General features: G+C 48.0%; 3 protein-coding genes across 6 annotated transcripts in view; 2 read left to right on the top strand and 1 right to left on the bottom strand.

The window, feature by feature from the left end:
• bricd5 (BRICHOS domain containing 5) overlaps positions 1-3,169 on the top strand; it is a 28,906-nt gene extending 25,737 nt beyond the window's left edge. The window contains exons 6-7 of the mRNA XM_070856650.1: positions 2,258-2,411; positions 2,867-3,169. Coding sequence (XP_070712751.1) covers positions 2,258-2,411; positions 2,867-2,961 — 249 coding nt within the window. The 3' untranslated portion in view covers positions 2,962-3,169. The remainder of the gene's footprint in view (positions 1-2,257; positions 2,412-2,866) is intronic.
• Positions 3,170-8,501: 5,332 nt separating this feature from the next.
• Positions 8,502-20,968, bottom strand: part of mlst8 (MTOR associated protein, LST8 homolog (S. cerevisiae)) — a 30,545-nt gene continuing 18,078 nt past the window's right edge. For all 3 annotated transcript variants that reach the window (XM_070901391.1, XM_070901389.1, XM_070901390.1), the window contains exons 4-9: positions 15,700-15,862; positions 14,624-14,699; positions 12,856-13,008; positions 12,343-12,467; positions 10,319-10,482; positions 8,502-9,427 (exon numbers count right to left, since the gene is read on the bottom strand). In XM_070901391.1, coding sequence (XP_070757492.1) covers positions 9,309-9,427; positions 10,319-10,482; positions 12,343-12,467; positions 12,856-13,008; positions 14,624-14,699; positions 15,700-15,862 — 800 coding nt within the window. In that variant the 3' untranslated portion in view covers positions 8,502-9,308. The remainder of the gene's footprint in view (positions 9,428-10,318; positions 10,483-12,342; positions 12,468-12,855; positions 13,009-14,623; positions 14,700-15,699; positions 15,863-20,968) is intronic.
• Positions 11,651-20,968, top strand: part of LOC139281281 (hexosaminidase D-like) — an 88,371-nt gene continuing 79,053 nt past the window's right edge. For both annotated transcript variants that reach the window (XM_070901386.1, XM_070901385.1), the window contains exon 1: positions 11,651-11,847. The gene's annotated coding sequence lies outside the window, so the exon portion shown is untranslated. The remainder of the gene's footprint in view (positions 11,848-20,968) is intronic.

The raw sequence follows: 20,968 nt of genomic DNA, 5'->3' as shown, positions 1-20,968 counted from the left end.
GAAGGTGCAACGAGTCCTGGGTGTCATGGTACATCAGTCATTGAAGGTTGGCATGCAGGTACAGCAGGCGGTTAAGAAAGCAAATGGCATGTTGGCCTTCATAGCGAGGGGATTTGAGTACAGGGGCAGGGAGGTGTTGCTACAGTTGTACAGGGCCTTGGTGAGGCCACACCTGGAGTATTGTGTACAGTTTTGGTCTCCTAACTTGAGGAAGGACATTCTTGCTATTGAGGGAGTGCAGCGAAGATTCACCAGACTGATTCCCGGGATGGTGGGACTGACCTATCAAGAAAGACTGGATCAACTGGACTTGTATTCACTGGAGTTCAGAAGAATGAGAGGGGACCTCATAGAAACGTTTAAAATTCTGACGGGTTTAGACAGGTTAGATGCAGGAAGAATGTTCCCAATGTTGGGGAAGTCCAGAACCAGGGGTCACAGTCTAAGGATAAGGGGTAAGCCATTTAGGACCGAGATGAGGAGAAACTTCTTCACCCAGAGAGTGGTGAACCTGTGGAATTCTCTACCACAGAAAGTTGTTGAGGCCAATTCACTAAATATATTCAAAAAGGAGTTAGATGAAGTCCTTACTACTCGGGGGATCAAGGGGTATGGCGAGAAAGCAGGAAGGGGTACTGAAGTTTCATGTTCAGCCATGAACTCATTGAATGGCGGTGCAGGCTAGAAGGGCTGAATGGCCTGCTCCTGCACCTAGTTTCTATGTTTTCTATGTTTCTATGTCCATTTTACACAGCAGTCAAGGTGTGACCTCTGAGTGCCATTGCACAATTAGTGCTGAACTAGGGTCACTTTTGTGCAGCGCACTTATAGCCCCCAAACGCAACTGTTTTTTTCCCAATCAAATGGTAAGAAATATTTGGAATAATCTACCAAGCAAGATGATAAGAATCAAAATATTTGAGATTATTCAAAGCACAATTGGATGCCATGGTGAAAAAGTTAATGTAACTGAGGGATGAACGTCAATGGGAGAGTTGATATATTACAAGGATGGCCTCAATGGGAGAGATATTAGACCATAGGAGTGAACCCGAGTGAGAGAGTTGATGTGCAGGAGGGATGTTCTTCAATGAGAGAGGTGATGTGCTGGTAGGACAGGCTTCAATGGGAGAGTTAATGCAATAGAGGGTTGAGTTTCAGTGGGAGATTTAGTCTGCTGGAGCGATGGGCTGTGATTAGAAAGTTGATGTACTGGAAGAATAAGCTTCAATGGAGAGGAATTGTCCTTTTCTTGTCTCTGATCTGACTTTTTGTGTAGTGAAGCACACCCAGGTAGAACAGATACATTGTGCAACAAGAGCTAGGAGAGGAGACCAAAGGCACAATTGAAGTTATTTTAGAGGAGGTTTTTCTACAGAGAACTGTAACGTGTTATCTGGAATGATGGCTAGTACACTACAATCATAAACAGCTGAAATGGGTAGATGACAGAGTTGGTATTCTGGAAGGATGAGATCAAATACAAGATAACGTAGGGGCTCGACAAGTTGGATGCAGAGAGGATATTTCCACTCTAAGGGGAAACTAAAGCTAGGGGACATAGTCTTGGAATAAGAGGCCACCCATTTAAAACTGAGAAGAGGAGAAATTTCTTCTCAGAGGGTTGTAAATCTATGGAATTCTCAGCCCCAGAGAGCTGTGGAGGCTGGGTTATTGAATATATTTAAGGCAGAGATGGACAGATTTTTGAGTGATAAGGGGTTATGGGGAGCAGGCAGGAAGTCCATGATCAGATCAGCCATGATCTTATTAAATGGTGGAGCAGGCCCGAGGGGCCAAATGGCCTACCCCTGCCCCTATTTCTTATGTTCTTAAATGGGGCCCAAAGGTCTTCTTCATCCAAACCAATCCTGTGACGGAAGGTGTAGCAAGGTGGAGGGGTATAGGAGAAGAATTCCATATCACAGGAATGTGGTGGACAAAAGCTCGCCCAGCTGTGGAGGAGTCGGGGCAAGAGGTGGATTCTTACAAAGAAATTCAGAGTCCATAGGGCAGAGGGCATCAGTTGGGAGGTAGAGCTGGAGGGAGGGTTGAAGAGATGGAGAGAAGAGGCTGTGGAGGGATTTTGAAATCAACACATGGGGGACAGGGAGCCAGTGGAGGGTTGTGAAGATACGGGCGATGGGGGAAACAGCAATTAAATGGGACAGGAGTTCAGGATGTACAGAGTACAAGTAGAAAATCTATCGCGTGGAAAACCAGAAAAGTTCAACAGAGAAAACATTTCTTATTTTAGCTCAACCAGTTGCTGCTGCTGAGAAATGAAACCCAGTTCTCCAGAGAGTATCTTGGGATCCTGAGTAGAAACAAAGTGGACCCTCTGACTCTGGGGGAGCACATTGACAGCCTCTGCAATCACACCCCCGTTTACTGGCTTCAGAAAAGTGACAGTAAGTACTGCTTTTTTTTTCATTTCAACGATTGCACAATCGTATTTTCTTAGGTTAGGAATAACGTCCTTTCTCATTTATACCTGACAGAACGCAGAAGGTCAGACGGATAATTTTCTTTCTGGCTGCTCGACAATAAACCCCATTTGACTGTTGCCAACGGTTCCAGGCAGGCAGGGATATGATGCAGAATGGTTACCGCAAGACTCTGCAGCTCACCGAGTGACGCAGTGCTTCCCGTAACTGGCAGTGAGGGGAGGGAGCTTGCTGCACTCCTAACCTTCACTGTATCGCTGTGACCACACCACACTCTGGCCCATGACTCAGCTTAGGGTGGCTGCAGCTCTGAGGGGAACTCAGTCAGTCATTAAACGCATGTTATGCGATCCTGATCCCTGAATTGCACGGAGCCTGCCGATTTATTTTCTCACAATGCTACCTTTCTGTTTCCACAGGGCCTGGGAGACAACGGCTGATCTACTTCTGCATCGATATCTGTTTTCCAAACAATGTTTGCGTCTCAGTGTGTTTTTACTATCTGCCAGATTAAACACCCGTTGCTGCACCTTTCCCTCACGTTAGTCTTTACAGTGACAGAATGTTTGTTTTAAAAAAAAAACATAATTTAATGTACAGCCCTTCACAGCCTTTCCCGTAGTTCTGAAATTCTGATTCCCTTCTTTCCCAGTACTTAATGTTCAATAATTGGTTAGTTAGCCTCAGTGTAAGGACTTGTAGCCCCTCCCAAAAAACAAAAATCTGGTCGTAGCTGGAACTGCACTGACGATACTTGACAACTTGTAATGGATGAGGGGGACAGGGAGAGGGAGGGAGGAAGGAAGGAAGGGGAGGGAGGAAGGAAGGGAGGGGGGGGAGGGAGGGGAGGAAGGGGGGGAGGGGGGAGGGAGGGGAGGAAGGGGGGGAGGGGGGGGGGAGGGAGGAAAGGAAGGGGAGGGAGGGAGGGAGGGAAGGGGAGGGAGGGAGGGAGGGAGGGAGGGAGGAAAGGAAGGGGAGGGAGGGAGGGAGGGAGGGAGGAAGGAAGGAAGGAAGGGGAGGGAGGAAGTGTTATTTTTGGGGAAGTGATGATCTGTTGGAAAAACAATTGCAACTTTGTTTTTCCCTTTTTAAGAATTAAAATGTGTGAAGTATTCGTGCTTAAAATGACCAAAATTGAATATTTTACTCTCGAGTTGGAAAGTTCGTTTCTATGCCACTGCTTTGTGCAGTTTCCTGGTTTGAGTTACTGAGATGTACTGTCCATGTATCTGTCTTTGTGCTTCTCAGAGAAACAATAAAACTGATCAAATCAACATGGATAAGTTTCTGCTGCCGGAGTCTGAAATGTCCAGACAAACATTGAATTACATCACGCATCCCAGCTTCAAAACCACACCCACTCCACAGAGCAGGGGAATGGGAGGGAAGAGAGAGAGGCCAATCATTGCAAACATACAGTCAGATAAGAATGAGAGAAAGATCACTGAATGCAGAGTGCGAGAGAGAGAGACAGAGGCCAATCGGTGCAAACTGAGTACAAGGCAGAGGAGAGAGAAAAGGGTCATTCAATGCAGAGTGTGAGAGATGTACACAAAAAGAGTGAAACAGAGGAATGAACTTGCATTTCTATAGTGCCTTTGACAATCTCGGGGCACCTTAAAGGGCTTTACAGCCAAAGAAGTACTTTTTGAAGTGTAGTCACTGTTGTAATGTAGGGAAACATGGCAGCAAATTTGCATACAACAAGCTCCCACAGCAATGAGATAATGACCAAATAATCTCTCTCAGTGATGTTGATTGAGGGATCAATATTGGCCAAGGCACCAGGGAGAACTCCTCTACTCTTTGACTGGTGCCGTGGAATCTTATACGTCCACTCGAGAAGGCAGATGGGATCTCGGTTAACATCTCATCTGAAAAATAGACCCTCCAACAGTGAAGCACTCCCTCAGTACTCCACTGGAGTGTTAATCTAGAATACATGCTCAAGGCTCTGGCGTGGGGCTTAAACCCACAATCTTCTGATTCAAAGGCGAGAGTGCTGCACACTGAGCCGTGCCCAACACCCAAGCCATAGAGACAGAGGGAGGTCACTCAATGCCAAGCACAAGCGAGGGAGAAAGCGCACAATTGTATGCAAGGGATAGAAAGCGAAAATAGTCAATGGATAAGACGGGCCACCAAAACAGTGCAAGAGATAGAGAGAGAGAGAGAGAGGCTACTCAATGCAAACATAATACAAGGGACAGAGAGGCCACTCAATGCAAAAAAACTTGTATTTATATAGCGCCTTTCACGACCTCAGGACGCCCAAAGTGCTTTACAGACCACAGCAGCATAGTGCATGGGGTTCCAACTTCGCCAGTAGATCAGATGTTGCTTTGTGTGTGCAATTCCTGAGGCTGAGCTGGTAACCTCACTATATCTCCTGCAGGTGGGCACCTCCACACAGAGCGCAAGCAGATCGTGGGGACCAGTTACAGAGGGACTAGTAGCAGCTGGAACAGGCGGCCCATGCACTCTCTGGGCAAGGGCGCTACACAGTAAGGCAGGAAAATAAAGATGTTAAATTGAAACAGAAAGGAGCAGATTCCTCTGCTGCCCCAGGGCAGGGCACTGTGAAGAATAGGGTGCCCTTCTAAGAGGTGGGAGGAGAGCAGGCTGGAGGGAACTGAGAAGAGGCCCCAGAAGAGGCTAACTTAGTGTTGGGTACCACCAGTAGACCAATTGCGAGATAGAAACGTGAAAGTGGGGCATTGAACCGATTAGGTTCAGATTTCTCTGAGGGACCAGAGATCTAAACTCGGACTCACAGAAGCATTGGGAGATGCCCGCAATCAGACAGGGCCATCTGCAGGTTGGCTGACCCACCCCAGAACCCTTCTCCCGCTCCAGGTGAAATCTGTATCTGATGCAATAACACCGATTGACATGAATTCCGCCCGTTTTGCACGATCATCCTGGTGTGATACCAGACCAGTGTTATTCACGGGGTTTAACACTTCAATAAAGATTTGTTTAAAAGTACTTTGATGGTGCTCCTTTACCGGAACTCAATTTGAATATTCAATCGAAAGAGGTCTGAACTGGGAGGAAGGCAGGTGGGGGGGGGGGGGGGGGGGGGGTGCAAGAAACACGTCAGACTGCGGACAGGGTCCATGTGATCTGTGGCAGGGCAGGTCACCGATCCAAATAGCGGGTGCAAGACCACTAACTGGTGGTTCTAAAAGTACAACAGCTACTCAGAGTCAAGGACAGGAAGCAGCTGGAGGCAAAAAGGAATTGGTTCTGACTCAGTCACTCAGAGGAAGGCAGCTCACTGTTAGATCGCAATAACCCTGCTCCTAGAATCATAGAATGGTTACATCACGGAAGGCCATTCGGCCCGACGAGCCCGTACCGACTCTCAGCTAGTCCTACTCCCCCCGCCCTTTCCCCGTAACGCTGCAATTTTTTTCCCCTTCAGGTACTTATCCAACTCCCTTTTGAAAGATAAAATTGAGTCTGCCTCCACTACCTTTTCCGGCCGTGCATTCCGGATCTTAACCACTTGCTGCGTATAAAAGTTTTTCCTTACAGCGCCTTTAGTTCTTTTGCCAATCACCTTAAATCTGTCTCCTCTGGTTCTCGACCCTTCCGCCAACGGGAACAGTTTCTCTCTCCAGCTGCTCTGTCCAGACCCCTTATGATTTTGAACACCTCGATCAAATCTCCTCTCAGTCTTCTCTGCTGCAAGGAGAACAACCCCAACTTCTCCAGTCTATCAACGTAACTGAAGTCCCTCATTCCTGGAATCATTCTCGTAAATCTTTTCTGCTCCTTCTCCAAGGCCCTCACATCCTTCCTAAAGTGCGGTGCCCAGAATTGGACACAATACTCCAGTTGGGGCCGAACCAGTGTTTTGTATAGGTTCATCACTTCCACACTTGTATTCTACACCTCCATTTATGAAGCCCAGGATCCTGCAAGCCTTTTCAAACTGCTTGCTCAACCTGCCCTGCAACCTTCAACAATTTGTGCACACATACCCCCAGGTCTCTCTGTTCGTGCACCCTCTTTAGAATTGTACCATTTAGTTTATATGTCCTCTCCTCATTCTACCAAAATGCATCACCACATTTTTCTGTGTTGAATTTCATCTGCCACGTATCCGGCCATTTCACCAGCCTGTCTGTCTTCCTGAAGTCAATCACTCTCCTCCTGACTGTTCACTATACTTCCAAGTTTTGTGTCATCTACAAATTTCGAAATTGTGCCCTGTACACCCATGTCCAGGCCATTAATACATATTAAGAAAAGCAGTGGTCCTAGAACCGACCGCTGGGGACCACCTTCCTCCAGTCCGAAAAGCAACCGTTCACCCCTACTCTCTGTTTCCTGTCACTGAGCCAATTTCGTATCCATGCTGCCATTGTCCCTTTCATTCTGTGGGCTTCAATTTTGCTGGCAAGCCTGTTATGTGGCACTTTGTCGAATGCCTTTTGGAAATCCATGTACACCATGTCAACCGCATTACCCTCATCAACCCTCTCTGTTACCTCATCAAAAAACTCAATCAAGTTGTCTTTAACAAATCCGTGCTGGCTTTCCTTAATTAATCCACCCCTATCCAAGTGACTGTTAATTTTGTCCGTGATTATTGTTTCTAAAAGCTTCCCCACTATCGAGGTTAAACCGACTGGTCTGTAGTTGCTGGGTTTAACTTTACACCCTGTTTTGAACAAGGGCATAACATGTGCAATTCTCTCGGCCTCTGGCACCACCCTGATATCTGGCAGGATTGGAATATTACGGCCAGTACCTCTGCGAGTTCCACCCTCAATTCTCTCAGCATCCCACCCGCTCCTAGTGATTTACAGCCAGCCTTTCTAATACCTCTTCTTTATCAATTTTTATCCTCCTTCACTGTGTCTATGGCAGCATCCTCTTTCTTGGTGAAGACAGATGCAAAGTATTCATTTAGTACCTCAGCCATATCCTCTGCCTCCATGTGTAAGTCTCCTTCTTGGTCCCTAATCGGTCCCACCTCTCCTCTTATTACCCTTTTACTATTTATATTACCTTTTATGTTAGCTGCCATTCTATTATCATATCCTCTCTTTGCCCCTCTTATTTTCTTTTTCACTTCGCTCTCTCTCATATATATATCCTGATTCTCAGATGTATATGCAATCTGACATCTGCCATACGCGCTCTTTTTCTGCTTCATCATATTCTCTATCTGTTTCACCACCCAGGAAGCTCTGGTTTTAGTTGCCCTTCCTTTCCCCCTTGTACCTTGAACCACCTCAGTCCCCAGAATCGGATCCAGCAATGCCACCTCCCTCGTCCAGAAAGCTCTCCTGAACACACTTCAGAAATTCTTCCCCCTCTCTGCCCTTTACACGATTACGGTCCCAATCTATATTAGAATCATTGAAGTCTCCAATTATTACTACCCTATAGTTCTTGCACCTCTCTGTAATTTCTCTGCAAATTTGATCCTCCATATATTTCTCACTATTTGATGGTCTATAGAATACACCTAGTAGTGTAATGACACTATTATTTCTTAACTCTAGCCATATAGATTCTGTCCTTGACCCCTCCAGGACATCCTCTCTCTCCAGCACTGTAACATTCTCCTTAACTAATACTGCCACACCACCTCCTATCTTTCCTTCGCTATATTTCCTGAATACCTTATAATCAGGAATATTTAATACCCAATCCTGTCCTTTGAGCCAGGTCTCAGTTATTGTCACATCATCATATTCCCATGTGGCTATTTGTGCCTGCAGCTCACTTACCTTGTTTACTACGTTTTGTGCATTCACATACATACACTGTAAACCCATTTTAGACCATCCTGTTTAAACCTTCCCCAGCAGCACTAGAAAACCTCCCCATGGGTATATTGGTTCCAGCCCTGTTGAGGCGCAACCCGTCCAGCCTGTACAGGTCCCACCTCCCTCAGTCCCAATGCCCCAGGAATCTGAAACCCTCCCTCCTGCACCATCTTCCAGCCACGCTGGAGCCATTCATTGGCTCTATCCTCTCATTTCTACACTCCTCCTCTCACACAAAATAAATTGAAAGCAGTACCCAGACAAGTGTAGAAATAATTTTTATTTGTGTGTAGTTTTGATGATTTTACACAGTGTCAGATTAATGACTCAGGCACTCACTGACAGCATTGTAAAATCATTGTTCCATATCCTTTCAATGCAGAAGTTGTCAGGCATCTAGCTCGCTGGCTCCAGACATAAATGCCCACTTGCTGCAGACCAAACAGTTTCCATCATGGCCTCCACCACATGTAGAAGTGAGAACAAACCATCTCCCATTGGAGACCTAATTCTGTTGCCAAGCTTCTTCACTGGATCAGTACAAGTTCACAGCAGGAAATGTAACACTGGAGACAATACACTTTAACATTGCACAAGGTATCCTTAACCCATACCCTAAAAATACTCCCATCATCACCACCAGTGATAGATCTGTACTCACCGATACTTCACTACAGTGTTAGAAAGCTCACAATACGCTCCGACTGTCCAAGTCTGGAAGGATGACATCTAGAATTGTGCTGCCAGATTTTTTTTTCAGTTTAGGTGGACACAGTATGAAAATTTCACTCACCCAGCACTGTGCTTCACCGGTGTCAGAATTGAGGCTTACTGACTGCGGCATTAGTTACTGTCTCACCAATCGTGTGATGATGTCAAGCCTGCCGACAGCGCACGCAGAAATATTCCAGTCCTCAGCAACTCCGATCGAACTTGTCCTTTCAGAGACCCCCAAAAAACTACTCCGACAGGGATCCATTTCAACAAGTGCTTGGAACGAGAAAGGGAATAGGGGCAAAGAGAAGGATGGGAGAGTGAAAGAGGGGAGGGGGCCAGGCTCTTTTGGAGATCTTCAGCCCAGCACACTGTCATTGAAGGCCAGGCACACGACTGCTTTCTGATGGCCGCTGTACTCCCGTTTAATTTCACCCGTCTCCACGCACCACAGACGGGCAAGGTTATCTGAAGAGGCTGTGAGCGGAAAGAACATTCCCCTTCAGTACGCAAAGAATTCCCATTCCGCCAAAATTTAAACTTCTAGATCAAAATCATCTCAACATGCTTTATAAATGTCCCCCCACACAAGCAGCCTCACTTGATGAATAAAGTTACAGCCAGCTAAGCCACTTTAATCTGGCTCACGTGCTTTTAAAAGAGTTTGCATTTCACGACCTCAAAACATCCCAACACATTTTACAGCCAATGAAGTATTTTAAAGTGTAATGTGGGAAACGCGGCAGAGAATTTGCACGTAGCAAGCTCCCACAAACAGCAATGAGATAATGACCTGTTTTAGTGATGTTGGTTGAGAGATAAATATTTGCCCAGGACACCGGGACAACTCCCCTGCTAGACTTCAAAGTCGTGCCAAGGAATCTTTTACGTCCACCTGACAGGGCATCCGAAATAGTGCAGCACTCCCTCACTGGGTGCATCAGTCTAGGTTACGTGCACAAGTCCTGGAGTGCGGCTTGAACTTCCAACCTTCTGACTCAAGAGGCGAGAGTGCTAGCCACTAAGCCACAGCTGACAAAAGTGGCTAATTGCTGGGCTTGTAAAGCAGAGTACCTAAAGTCTTCAAGCCATGAATGGAGTCTTTTACCAAACCCAATACACCTCCAAACTGTTCCCGCACGTGACATTTCCATGAGACCTCACTTTGTTGTCATGATGTAAAACAAGGAGTCCAGGAGGTTTTTCAGAGATCCAAATCACAAAGTCTTCCAGGAATCCAGTTGTAACCTGGAGCGACTCATCACCAATCTGTGCCAAACCTGGTGTTAATACCAGAGCACTTCTGCGCACCAGTATAAACTGTGCTAAAATGGGACCAGTTCCTTATATGGACGGCACACTTCTTACCTGTGACAATGTATTGTGAATCCCCAGAAAATGCACAGTCCCACATCCAGCCCCGTGACGTCTCTCCTGGGTTGTTGCTCTTTATGCTAAGCTCCGTCATGAGGGAGAAGTTAGAAGTCCTCCATATTTTACATGTCTGGTCAGCTGAGCATGTAGCAAGAAGTCTGTCAGGAAAGAGTAACAGGGCTTAAAGTGGGACTGCAATACAATACACATAGTGGGACTGCAAGACAATACACATTAACAGGACAAATTAAAGTGAGATTGTTCTAGTATACACATTAACAGGATGATTTCAAACAGGATTATTATATAACGCACATTTATGGGGTGATTTAAACCCATAACAGACAATACACGGGGCAGTTAAAGGAGGATTGTTCTCCAATATACGTGAGGCCTGGTTAGCCTCAGCCTTCTTAGTGACAGCTTGTCTGACATATTCAGGTGGCTTTGATGCTCGCGGTAAACCCACTAGATGGGGTAATTCCCAGTGCCGGCGGATCGGCTCCGATAGGGGTCTCCTTTCAGTGACCTCCTTCTTCCAGCTGGTCCCGTGTTCAGCCACTGTTCAGTCGGAAAACTGAACAAAAGATGTGCACAGCATTGGGGGAGGGTGCGGGACACACACACACACACACACACACACACACACACACATTTAATTCAGGAGCAGGAGCAGTACAGGGACAATAACTCACACCAGGAAAATAGACACTGCAAAGGATGGATAGAGGGCAAAAAAAACTCCAAACAGCACAAGCACTGCAAACTGATGGAAAGACGCCAACTGTGTGTCAGGGACAGGCAGCAGCTGGCTCACCTCAGTACCCCACTCCGCCAGCCGTCTATCACCAGCTTTTATTACAACAGATTCCTGTGTAAGTCTTGGTGAAATATTAAGCAACAGGATTTCCTGCAATGCTTCTGGCTTAGCCGCTAACAAGCAATTAACAACTCCCAGTAACTGTTTTACACACACTGCGCGCACGCACGCACACACACAAAACGTTTATGGTTGAATCAGGTAATAGGCATTTTGTTAAGATTAATTGTTATGCACCTTTACTTTTATTGCCAAATTAGCAGTGCTCTCTTCTCTGTTAGGCGTTGCACTGACACTTCACGGTTTAAATAGAAGATGCGTGTTTATAAGGCACCTGAGCACATCTCCAGAAACGTATCAAAGTGCTTCATATATAACGAATGACTGAAATGTAGCAACTGTTACGTAGGGAGACTTGGCAGCCGTCTGCGCACAGCAGATGCCTCCAACAGCAATGCGATGAATGACCAGCTAATCTATTTTTGGCTGTGTTGACTTGAGGGAGGAATGGCGGCCGGGAAAGCGGGAAAAGCCCCTGCTCCGAGGAGGACAATGAGCGGCAGAAGCACAAGGAGGCTGAGTGCCAATGCGACAAGCCACTGGCGGCCCGACATAAAGCTCGAGAGACAGGGAAAAGCAGCAGCACCACCATCATGTGCTTGAACTGGTGAAGCAAGGCTTACTGACGGCGAGGCCCACACCTGTAAGTCCAGTGCTCAGAGTGGGTTAATTTCACTAAATCTAATCTGACCCAAAACATTAAAAGGAGGAAACATAAAATGGATTTAAGCAAGCTACAAAGCTTTCACAATGTTATTACTTTGTAACAGTTTTAAAGTGCTGCTGAGAAATCAAGTCTTTTACTAGAATCTGGTGAAATGTGCGACTGGTTTTGTCTCATTTTGTCTCTAACTATGCTGACTGCGAACACAGTCTGTCAGGGTGTGACTTGTCCAAAGGTTTGGATTTATTGGTTCCAATGATAACTTTCACAGTAAGCAGGGTCATTGTTCACCCAGGTTACGCCCCCACGCAGATTACTTTGTAAATATGGTCACGTTTTGGGTCACACAAAAGTGTGGCCCTTTGCAGCGGGCACAGGATGCTGCATCTTCCCCCACCATCCCTCCTCTACTCGAGATACTGACCAGCGAGAGTTTGATGGCGGTCAGGTGGTCTTATAAAGGAAAGGACCTACGTGGAATCAGGGCTGAACTTGCAGCGGAGAGCGTAGCGTTTGTGAGCTGGGATTTTGGTCTTGGGAATGAGCTGAGTGACATCGTCGCCAATCCCTCCCGTCAGGTTCCACACATAGCAATTGCCCTGGAGAGAAAGAGCAAAGGAACAAGGAAGGTGGCAGTCAGGCAGTAACATCAGTCGGGCCACTGGCTCTTCAGATCCCACCCCCACCACAGGCCCAGCAGATCCCACCACAGGCCCAGCAGACCCCACCACATGCCCAGCAGATCCCACCACATGCCCAGCAGATCCCACCACATGCCCAGCAGATCCCACCACATGCCCAGCAGATCCCACCACATGCCCAGCAGATCCCACCACAGGCCCAGCAGATCCCACCACAGGCCCAGCAGATCCCACCACATGTCCAGCAGATCCCACCACAGGCCCAGCAGATCCCACCCACACTGTTGTAATCAGTCTGGTTTGGAGCACAGGACCTGTGCTGCGGTCATGGTTCCAGGTCACTTACCGAACTATTGACCGCTGCCATGTAGCTTGCGTCTGGATCGATGTGAACCGCGTTGACGGAAACATCTGGCTCGGGGATCAGCTGCTCGTTGTGGTCAGTTTTCAGGTCCCAGATGTGAATGGCTCCACTCTGATCACCAACAATCAGCTCTGCCTGCAAAACAAAAAAAAGAGAAAAATCCCTTGAACACAATCCACATGGTTAGGAGAGTCCAAAACTGAGTATTAAACTCCATAATGAGGATGGGCAGGCAAGTGAATGAAGGCTCCTATAGCTGTAGCCATTAATGCTGTTGAGTGGCATGCCTGATAAATTTCTACAATGAAAATCAGACAGCAGACACTCCCAGGGATGAGAGATTTCAGTTATGAGAAGAGTCCAGAGAAGCTGGGATTGTTCTCCTTGGGGCAGAGGAGGACAAGGGGAGATTTAATAGAGGTGTTTGAGAGATTAGTTAAGGAGAAACTGTTTCCACTGGCAGGAGGGCCAGTAACCAGAGGATACAGATATTAGATCTTTGGCAAAAGGAACAGGGGGCAGACAAGGAGAATTTTTCTTTTACACAGCGAGTTATGGATGATCTGGAAAGGGTGGCGAAAGCAGAGTCAAATAAACTTTCAAAAGGAAATTGGACATATACTTGAAAAGGAATAATTAGCAGGACTATGAGGAAAGAGTGGGACTAAGAGGATAGCTCCAGCAAAGGGCTTGATGGGCCGAGTAGCCCCCTTCTGTACTGTATGATTCTATCATTAAAAATTCTATTTTTCCCATGCCCCACGATGTGGGGACATGGCTAGTTATTGAGGTGTACATCAGCAGAACATCAGGACTCAAACCATGATTGGCCCTGCCACCCATAACTGTCCCGATCCCGGCATGGTCTGATTTTAGTATCGTTACCTCCCTCAACTATTTTAGTTGATCTGTAAATCAAATGCCGCCTTATTAAAGGGGCACAAAAACCGACAAATAAACAAATTAACTTTTGGCCATAAACTTAAATCAAATTAAAATTTGTTTGCCGGGGGTGATGATGCACTCCAATCCCTCCGGCGCCCACCTCTCGCGGAAGGCCGTGAGCGTACTGGCGGATCGGTACCTCCTTCATCCGCGGTCTTTGGTTTCAGCTGCTCGCTTGATGAGACTGCGTTTATTGCCCATCCCTAGCTGCCCAGAAATAGTCATGGTACAGCTTTGTTTTAAAATGGAGTGGTTTGCTTGACCACTTCAGTGGGCATTAAGAGTCAACTACGCAGTGTGGGTCTAGAGTCAAATGGAGGTCAGATCGGAGGAAGAGAGCAGGTTCTCTGCCCTGCTGGACGGTTGGTGAGCTAGTTGGGTTTTTCATGGTCATCTTCTCTGCTGTTGCCCCTCTAATGGTCAGATTTATTGAAGTCAGTTTTCCATCGCTCAAACTTTGGATTGCGGGTGCAGCACCTGAACCCTACCGTTCAATCCTATCCAGCAGTTGCACTTTCACAGGAACAGCCAAAGGTGTAACTCGTTACACTGTGATTTCGTAGTTCAGGTTGGGCTGGGTCAGATCACAGGCTCAATCAGCACCGACAAACTATGGAGAGACTTTGCAAAGTGCAGCAGCGCCACACGGTGGCCGGCAGTGTTTACTGTGGGGAGGGCGAGAGATGGATTTCCAGCTTCAACTTTTCACAGCTCCACTGGAGACCACGACACGCAGCTTCTCAGCGCGGGGGTAGGGACACAAAGCCTGTCTGCAGCTTTGGTGCTGCGTAAAGTTGCACCTTACCTGATTGGGATGTAGGCAGACACAGTTGATAGGAGCGTTGACCTGGAAGATTCTCTGACACTGCAGGTTACGCGACCTGTCGAGATGGAAGGATTTCAGTTCAAGTTTCAGAGGGACTGGAGCAGCAGTACCCGTGATATGGCCAGAGCTCAGGAACCCCATCCCTTCACCCCTCAGCAGAGTCGCTGCTCCCTGTGCCTCTAGGACGCTGTACGTGGCCTGCCCAGCTGTGGGGTGTTGACTGAGCAGACAAGGAAGTCAGGAAGAGCACACACTGAAAACATTCTGTCAAAATAGAACTATTTATTGACACTGAAGGTTTTTGCCTCTACTTGGCAGCTGCCAACAGCAGGGCACTAGAAATCGGGAGCTCAGTGTGTGCAGGTCCTGTCCCTTCACTCCGTGGGCCTGCATTCCGACTCAAGGGGTTGGTTAGCATTGTGGCCTTCAGTTAGTGGGCGACGGTTGATTACTGTAATATTGCTTTCCAATCACATTAGTTATCTCCTCTTACCAGAGAGGCTAGGTCTCAGTATTGAGGAAACACTCTCAGAATGACTGTCCTTTTCCTCATTTTGTTTTTAAAACGCAGCTCCCCCATCCTGAATGTTGAAGAAAAGATTTGCACCTTTCACGACCTCATGACGTCCCAAAGAACCTCACAGTCAATGAAGTGCTTTTTGAACTGTAGTCACTCTGCTGTATTGTGGGAAATGCAGCAGCCAATGTGCGCACAGCAGGATCCCACAAACATCAATGCGATAATCCGTTTTAGTGATGATGGCTGAGCGATAAATATTGGACAGGACATCAGGGAGAACTCCCCTGCTCTTCTTCAAAATAGCACCATGGGATCTTTTACGTCCATCCAAGAGGGCAGACGAGGCCTCACTTTAATGTCTCATCTGAAAGACGGCACCTCTGACAGTGCAGCACTCCCTCAGCACGGCACTGGGAGTATCAGCCTGGATCATAGGCTCAAGTCTCTGGAGTGGGACTTGAACCCACGACCTTCTGACGCAGCGGCGAGAGTGCGACCCACTGAGCCACGGCTGACAGCTTGTTGTTGCTCTGACCTGAGGTCCCAGATTCGGGCCATGCAGTCCTCCCCACCGGTGTACATCCAGCGACCATCCTCGTGAAACCCCACCGAGGTGATGTTTTTGCTGACCCCGTCGTAGTTGATGACTGGGTTCGGGTTGTTGGAATTCAGGTCATACATTCTGATGTGCTGGTAACCTACAAATTGGGCCAAAAAAGAAAACGTGTCACTTCGCCAGATGGCACAGGCATTGTGAGCATAAGAACATAAGAAATAGGTGTAGGCCTTACGGCCCCTCGAGCCTGCTCCGCCATTCAATAAGATCATGGCTGATCCGATCATGGACTCGGGTCCACTTCCCTGCCCGCTCCCCATAACCCCTTATCGTTTAAGAAACTGTCTATTTCTGTCTTAAATTTATTTAATGTGCCAGCTTCCACAGCTCTGAGACAGCGAATTCCACAGATTTACAACCCTCAAAAGAAATTTCTCCTCATCTCAGCTTTAAATGGGCGGCCCCTTATTCTAAGATTATGCCCCCTAGTTCTAGTCTCCCCCATCAGTGGAAACATTTTCTCTGCAACCACCTTGTCAAGCCCCCTCAGAATCTTACATGTTTCGATGAGATCACCTCTCATTCTTCTGAATTCCAATGAGTAGAGGCCCAAACTACTCAACCTTTCCTCATAAGTCAACCCCCTCATCCCCGGAATCAACCTAGTGAACCTTCTCTGAACTGCTTCCAAAGCAAGTATATCCTTTCGTAAATATAGAAACCAAAACTGCACGCAGTACTCCAGGTGTGGCCTCACCAATACCCTGTATAACTGTATCAAGACTTTCCCGGCTTTTATACTCCATCCCCTTTGCAATAAAGGCCAAGATCCCATTTGTCATGTATTCAACTATCATTGTAATCCATGTATAAGCTGACCTAAGTTGTACACCTTGAGAACACCGACCACAGGGGGCGAACTTGTGGGAGACACTCCTAACCTGGACTTTCCGGTATAAAAAGGGAAGCTCCACCCACCATCAGTCTCTTGAGGTCTTGGTAATAAAGGTAACTGGTCACAGAGTGACCTTCTCTCTAGTATGGGCCTCGTGTGCATTTGTACTGTATAGCAAGGGCATATCATTGGAGATGAGAAACTGGGATTTAAACCACGCGAGCATGGCCACTAGCAGCACAGACGAGAGGTACTGTGTTGGTGATGATTGGGATGACTCTATTGAGAGACTACAGCAAAGTTTTGTCACTAAGGAATGGTTGGTACAGGATTCGGCCGACAAACGCAGGGCTCATCTCCTGACGGTTTGTGGATCCAGAACGTACTCCCTGATGAAGGACCTTTTAGCGCCAGAGAAGCCGGCGGACAAGACGTTCGAAGAGCTCAGTAATTTGATTGGGGAACACCTTAAACCGGCGAGCAGCATGCACATGGCGAGACACCGGTTTTACACGCACCGGCGGCGAGAAGGGCAAAGCGTTCCAGACTTCGTGGCAGACCTCCGGCGACTGGCGAGCCTATGTAAGTTCACAGATGCATGCAGAGCGGAGATGCTGCGAGACTTTTTTTTTATTGAGGACATCGGGCACGCTGGGGTTTTCAGCAAAATGATTGAGACCAAAGACTTGACCTTGGAAGCGGCGGCTCTGATAGCCCAGACAATTATCTCAGGGGAGGAAGAGACCAGAATGATTTATGGCAAAAAATCTTGGCTCAAATGCGGCAAACGACCAGGGAGTCAACATTGTTAACGCGGCACACAGTTCTCTAGGCAGACAAGGGCAATCGGACATGCCCCAGCATGTAGTCGAACCCAAAGGGGGAATTCAACAGAGACAATGGCTAGCTGAACGGCGATTCATGCCATCGCAATGGACAATGCGGCCAGTAATGGGGCCATCAACACCTGTTAATGGTGCGCTTAAGGACAGTTACAGAGACAGTCAGAGACGATCGACTGGTAATAGACCTTTTGTTTCCAACAACGGGGTCTTCAGCTCATGCTGGAGGTGTGGAGGCAAACACCCAGCCAGAGCTTGCAGGTATCAGCAATATACCTGCAGAAACTGCAACGTCAGCGGTCACTTGGCGCGTATGTGCAGCAAGCCTGCAGCCAGGTTGATGTACGAGGAGGACGGGCCCGATGTAAGCCCTACGAGGCCAAATGAATACTGGGGGAAATCGCTGGAAGCTGAAGTTCAGCGAGTTCATGTGGAGCACACATACAGTTCATATACCAGGACACCACCGATAATGATGAAAGTGCTCCTCAATGGCATCCCAGTATTAATGGAGCTAGACACGGGGGCCAGCCAGTCCCTGATGAGTATCAAACAGTTCGAAAGGTTGTGGGTGTCCAAAGCCAGGAGGCCAAAATTATTACCGATTGATGCACTGCTACGGACATATACAAAGGAGATAATTCCGGTGCTAGGCAGCGCCACGGTAGTCGTGACCCACAAGATTCGGAGAACAGGTTGCCACTCTGGATTGTCCCGGGGGACAGTCCTGCAATACTGGGGAGGAGTTGGCTTGCTGTCATGCACTAGAAATAGGGCGATGTCAATGCAATTTCTTCTGTGGAGCGAGCATCATGCTCACAGGTCCTGGACAAATTTGGCTCATTATTTCAACCCGGCATCGGCACTTTCATGGGAACCAAGGTAGTGATTCACATAAACCCGGACGCCAGGCCAGTACACCACAAGGCCAGAGCGGTGCCGTACGTGATGCGGGAAAAGATAGAATGCGAATTGGACCGCCTGCTGAGCGAAGGCATCATCTCGCCAGTCGAATTCAGTGACTGGGTGAGCCCGATCGTGCCGGTGCTCAAGGCAGATGGGTCGGTCAGGATATGTGGTGATTACAAGGCAACCATCAATCGGGTGTCACTCCAAGACCAGTACCCGCTACCGAGAGCGGAGGACCTCTTTGCGACGCTATCTGGTGGCAAACTTTTTTCAAAATTGGACTTGACCTCAGCTTACATGACCCAGGAGCTGGCGAGTGAGTCGAAGAAGCTGACCACCATCACGACACACAAGGGGTTGTTTGAGTACAACAGATGTCCATTTGGGATTCGTTCGGCCACCGCAATCTTTCAGCGAAATATGGAAAGTCTCCTCAAGTCGATTCCAAGGATGTTGGTTTTTCAAGACAACATCCTCATCACGGGTCGCGATACTGAAGAACACCTCCACAACCTGGAGGAGGTGCTACGCAGACTGGACCGGGTAGGGCTGCGACTGAAAAAGGCAAAGTGCGTCTTCTTAGCTCCAGAGGTAAAATTCCTGGGGAGGAGGGTAGCAGCAGACGGGATCAGACCGACTGCGTCCAAAACGGAAGCGATCCAGACCCTGTAACACGACGGAGCTGCGTTCGTTCCTGGGGCTCCTAAACTACTTTGGCAACTTTCTTCCCAAATTGAGCACGCTGTTAGAGCCGCTACACGTGCTCCTACGCAAAGGTCGCGAATGGGTCTGGGGGAACAGCCAGGAAAGGGCTTTTGATAGAGCACGCAATTTGTTATGCTCCAACAAACTGTTAACATTATATGATCCGTGTAAGAAACTAGTTTTAACGTGCGATACGTCGTCCTATGGGGTCGGGTGTGTGTTGCAGCATTTGAATGCCAATGGTCAGTTACAGCCGATAGTTTATGCCTCCAGATGTCTGTCCCAGGCAGAAAGGGGTTACGGGATGGCAGAAAAGGAAGCGCTAGCGTGTGCATACACAGTAAAAAAAAAAAATGCACCAGTACCTGTTTGGCAGGAAATTTGAGCTGGAGACAGATCACAAACCCCCAACGTCCCTTTTGGCCGACAACAAGGCCATAAATGCATCGGCCCGCATACAGAGGTGGGCACTCACGTTAGCTGCCTATGACTACACAATTTGGCACAGACCGAGCACCGAAAACTGCGCCGATGCACTCAGTAGGCTCCCACTAGCCACCACTGAGGAGGCATCTGAGCATGATGCCAAGATAGTCGTGGCTGTTGAAGCTTTCGAAAGCCCTTCAGATTAAAGTCTGGACAAATAAAGACCCGCTACTGTCTTTAGTTAAGAAATGTGTCCTGAATGGGGACTGGGCAGCCACGTACAGGGCATGCCCTGAGGAGTTTAAACCATTTCATAGGCGCAAGGATGAGCTCTCGATTCAGGCTGATTGCCTACTGTGGGGAAACCGAGTAGTCATGCCCCAGAAGGGCAGAGAGGTGTTTATCAACGAACTTCACAATGAGCACCCGGGCATTGCCATGATGAAGGCAATTGCCAGGTCACACGTTTGGTGGCCAAGGATAGATGCAGACCTGGAACTTTGTGTTCGCAGGTGCAACATGTGTGCTCAGCTGAGCAACGCACCCAGGGGAGCCCCCCTTAGCCCCCGGTCCTGGCCCGCCAAGCCATGGTCACGCATCTATGTGGACTATGCAGGTCCTTTCATGGGAAAAATGTTTTTGGTTGTAGTAGACGTCTACTCCAAAGGGATTGAGTGTGCCATTTTAAATTCAAGCACATCCTCTGCCACGGTTTAAAGTCTACGGGCAATGTTTGCCACCCATGGTCTACCGGACGTCTTGGTCAGCGACAATGGCCCGTGCTTCACAAGCACTGAATTCCAGGACTTTATGGCAGGCAATGGAATCAACCATGTCAGAACGGCACCGTTCAAGCTGGCCTCAAACAGCCAAGCAGAACGAGCAGTGCAGATAATCAAACAGGGGATGCTCAGAATCCAAGGGGGTTCCCTACAAAGCCGCTTGTCACGCCTCCTGGTGGCCAATAGATCCCGACAACACTCGCTCACAGGGGTTCCGCCTGCAGAGCTGCTAATGAAAAGGACGCTCAAAACCAGGTTATCCCTTATACACCCCACCATGAAAGAAATCGTTGAGAGCAGGCGTCAGTCACAATGTGACTACCATGACAGGAATGCGAGGGCACGATGTATTAATGCCAATGACCCTGTTTTTGTCCTTAATTATGCTGCAGGGCCCAAATGGCTTGCAGGCACTGTGATTGCCGAAGAGGGGAATAGGGTTTTGGTAGTTAAACTTACCAATGGACAAATCTGCCACAAACACGTGGATCAAACTAAAAGGAGGTTCAGCAACCCCATAGAAGAAGCAGAGGAAGAACACGACGTAGGGTTTAATCCACCACAGGTGACCGAACACCGGAACCAAGTGGAGGAGAGACCAGTCACTGTAGGTAGTCCGGACAGGCCTGAGGCACCACAAACAGCAGACACTCAGGTCAGCGGCCAACAACCGGAGCCCCAACTCAGGC

Source organism: Pristiophorus japonicus, chromosome 15 (assembly GCF_044704955.1).
Source record: "Pristiophorus japonicus isolate sPriJap1 chromosome 15, sPriJap1.hap1, whole genome shotgun sequence".
NCBI classification, from domain to species: domain Eukaryota; kingdom Metazoa; phylum Chordata; class Chondrichthyes; family Pristiophoridae; genus Pristiophorus; species Pristiophorus japonicus.
Note: the sequence above shows the minus strand (reverse complement) of the source record. Positions and strands in the feature narration are given on the sequence as shown.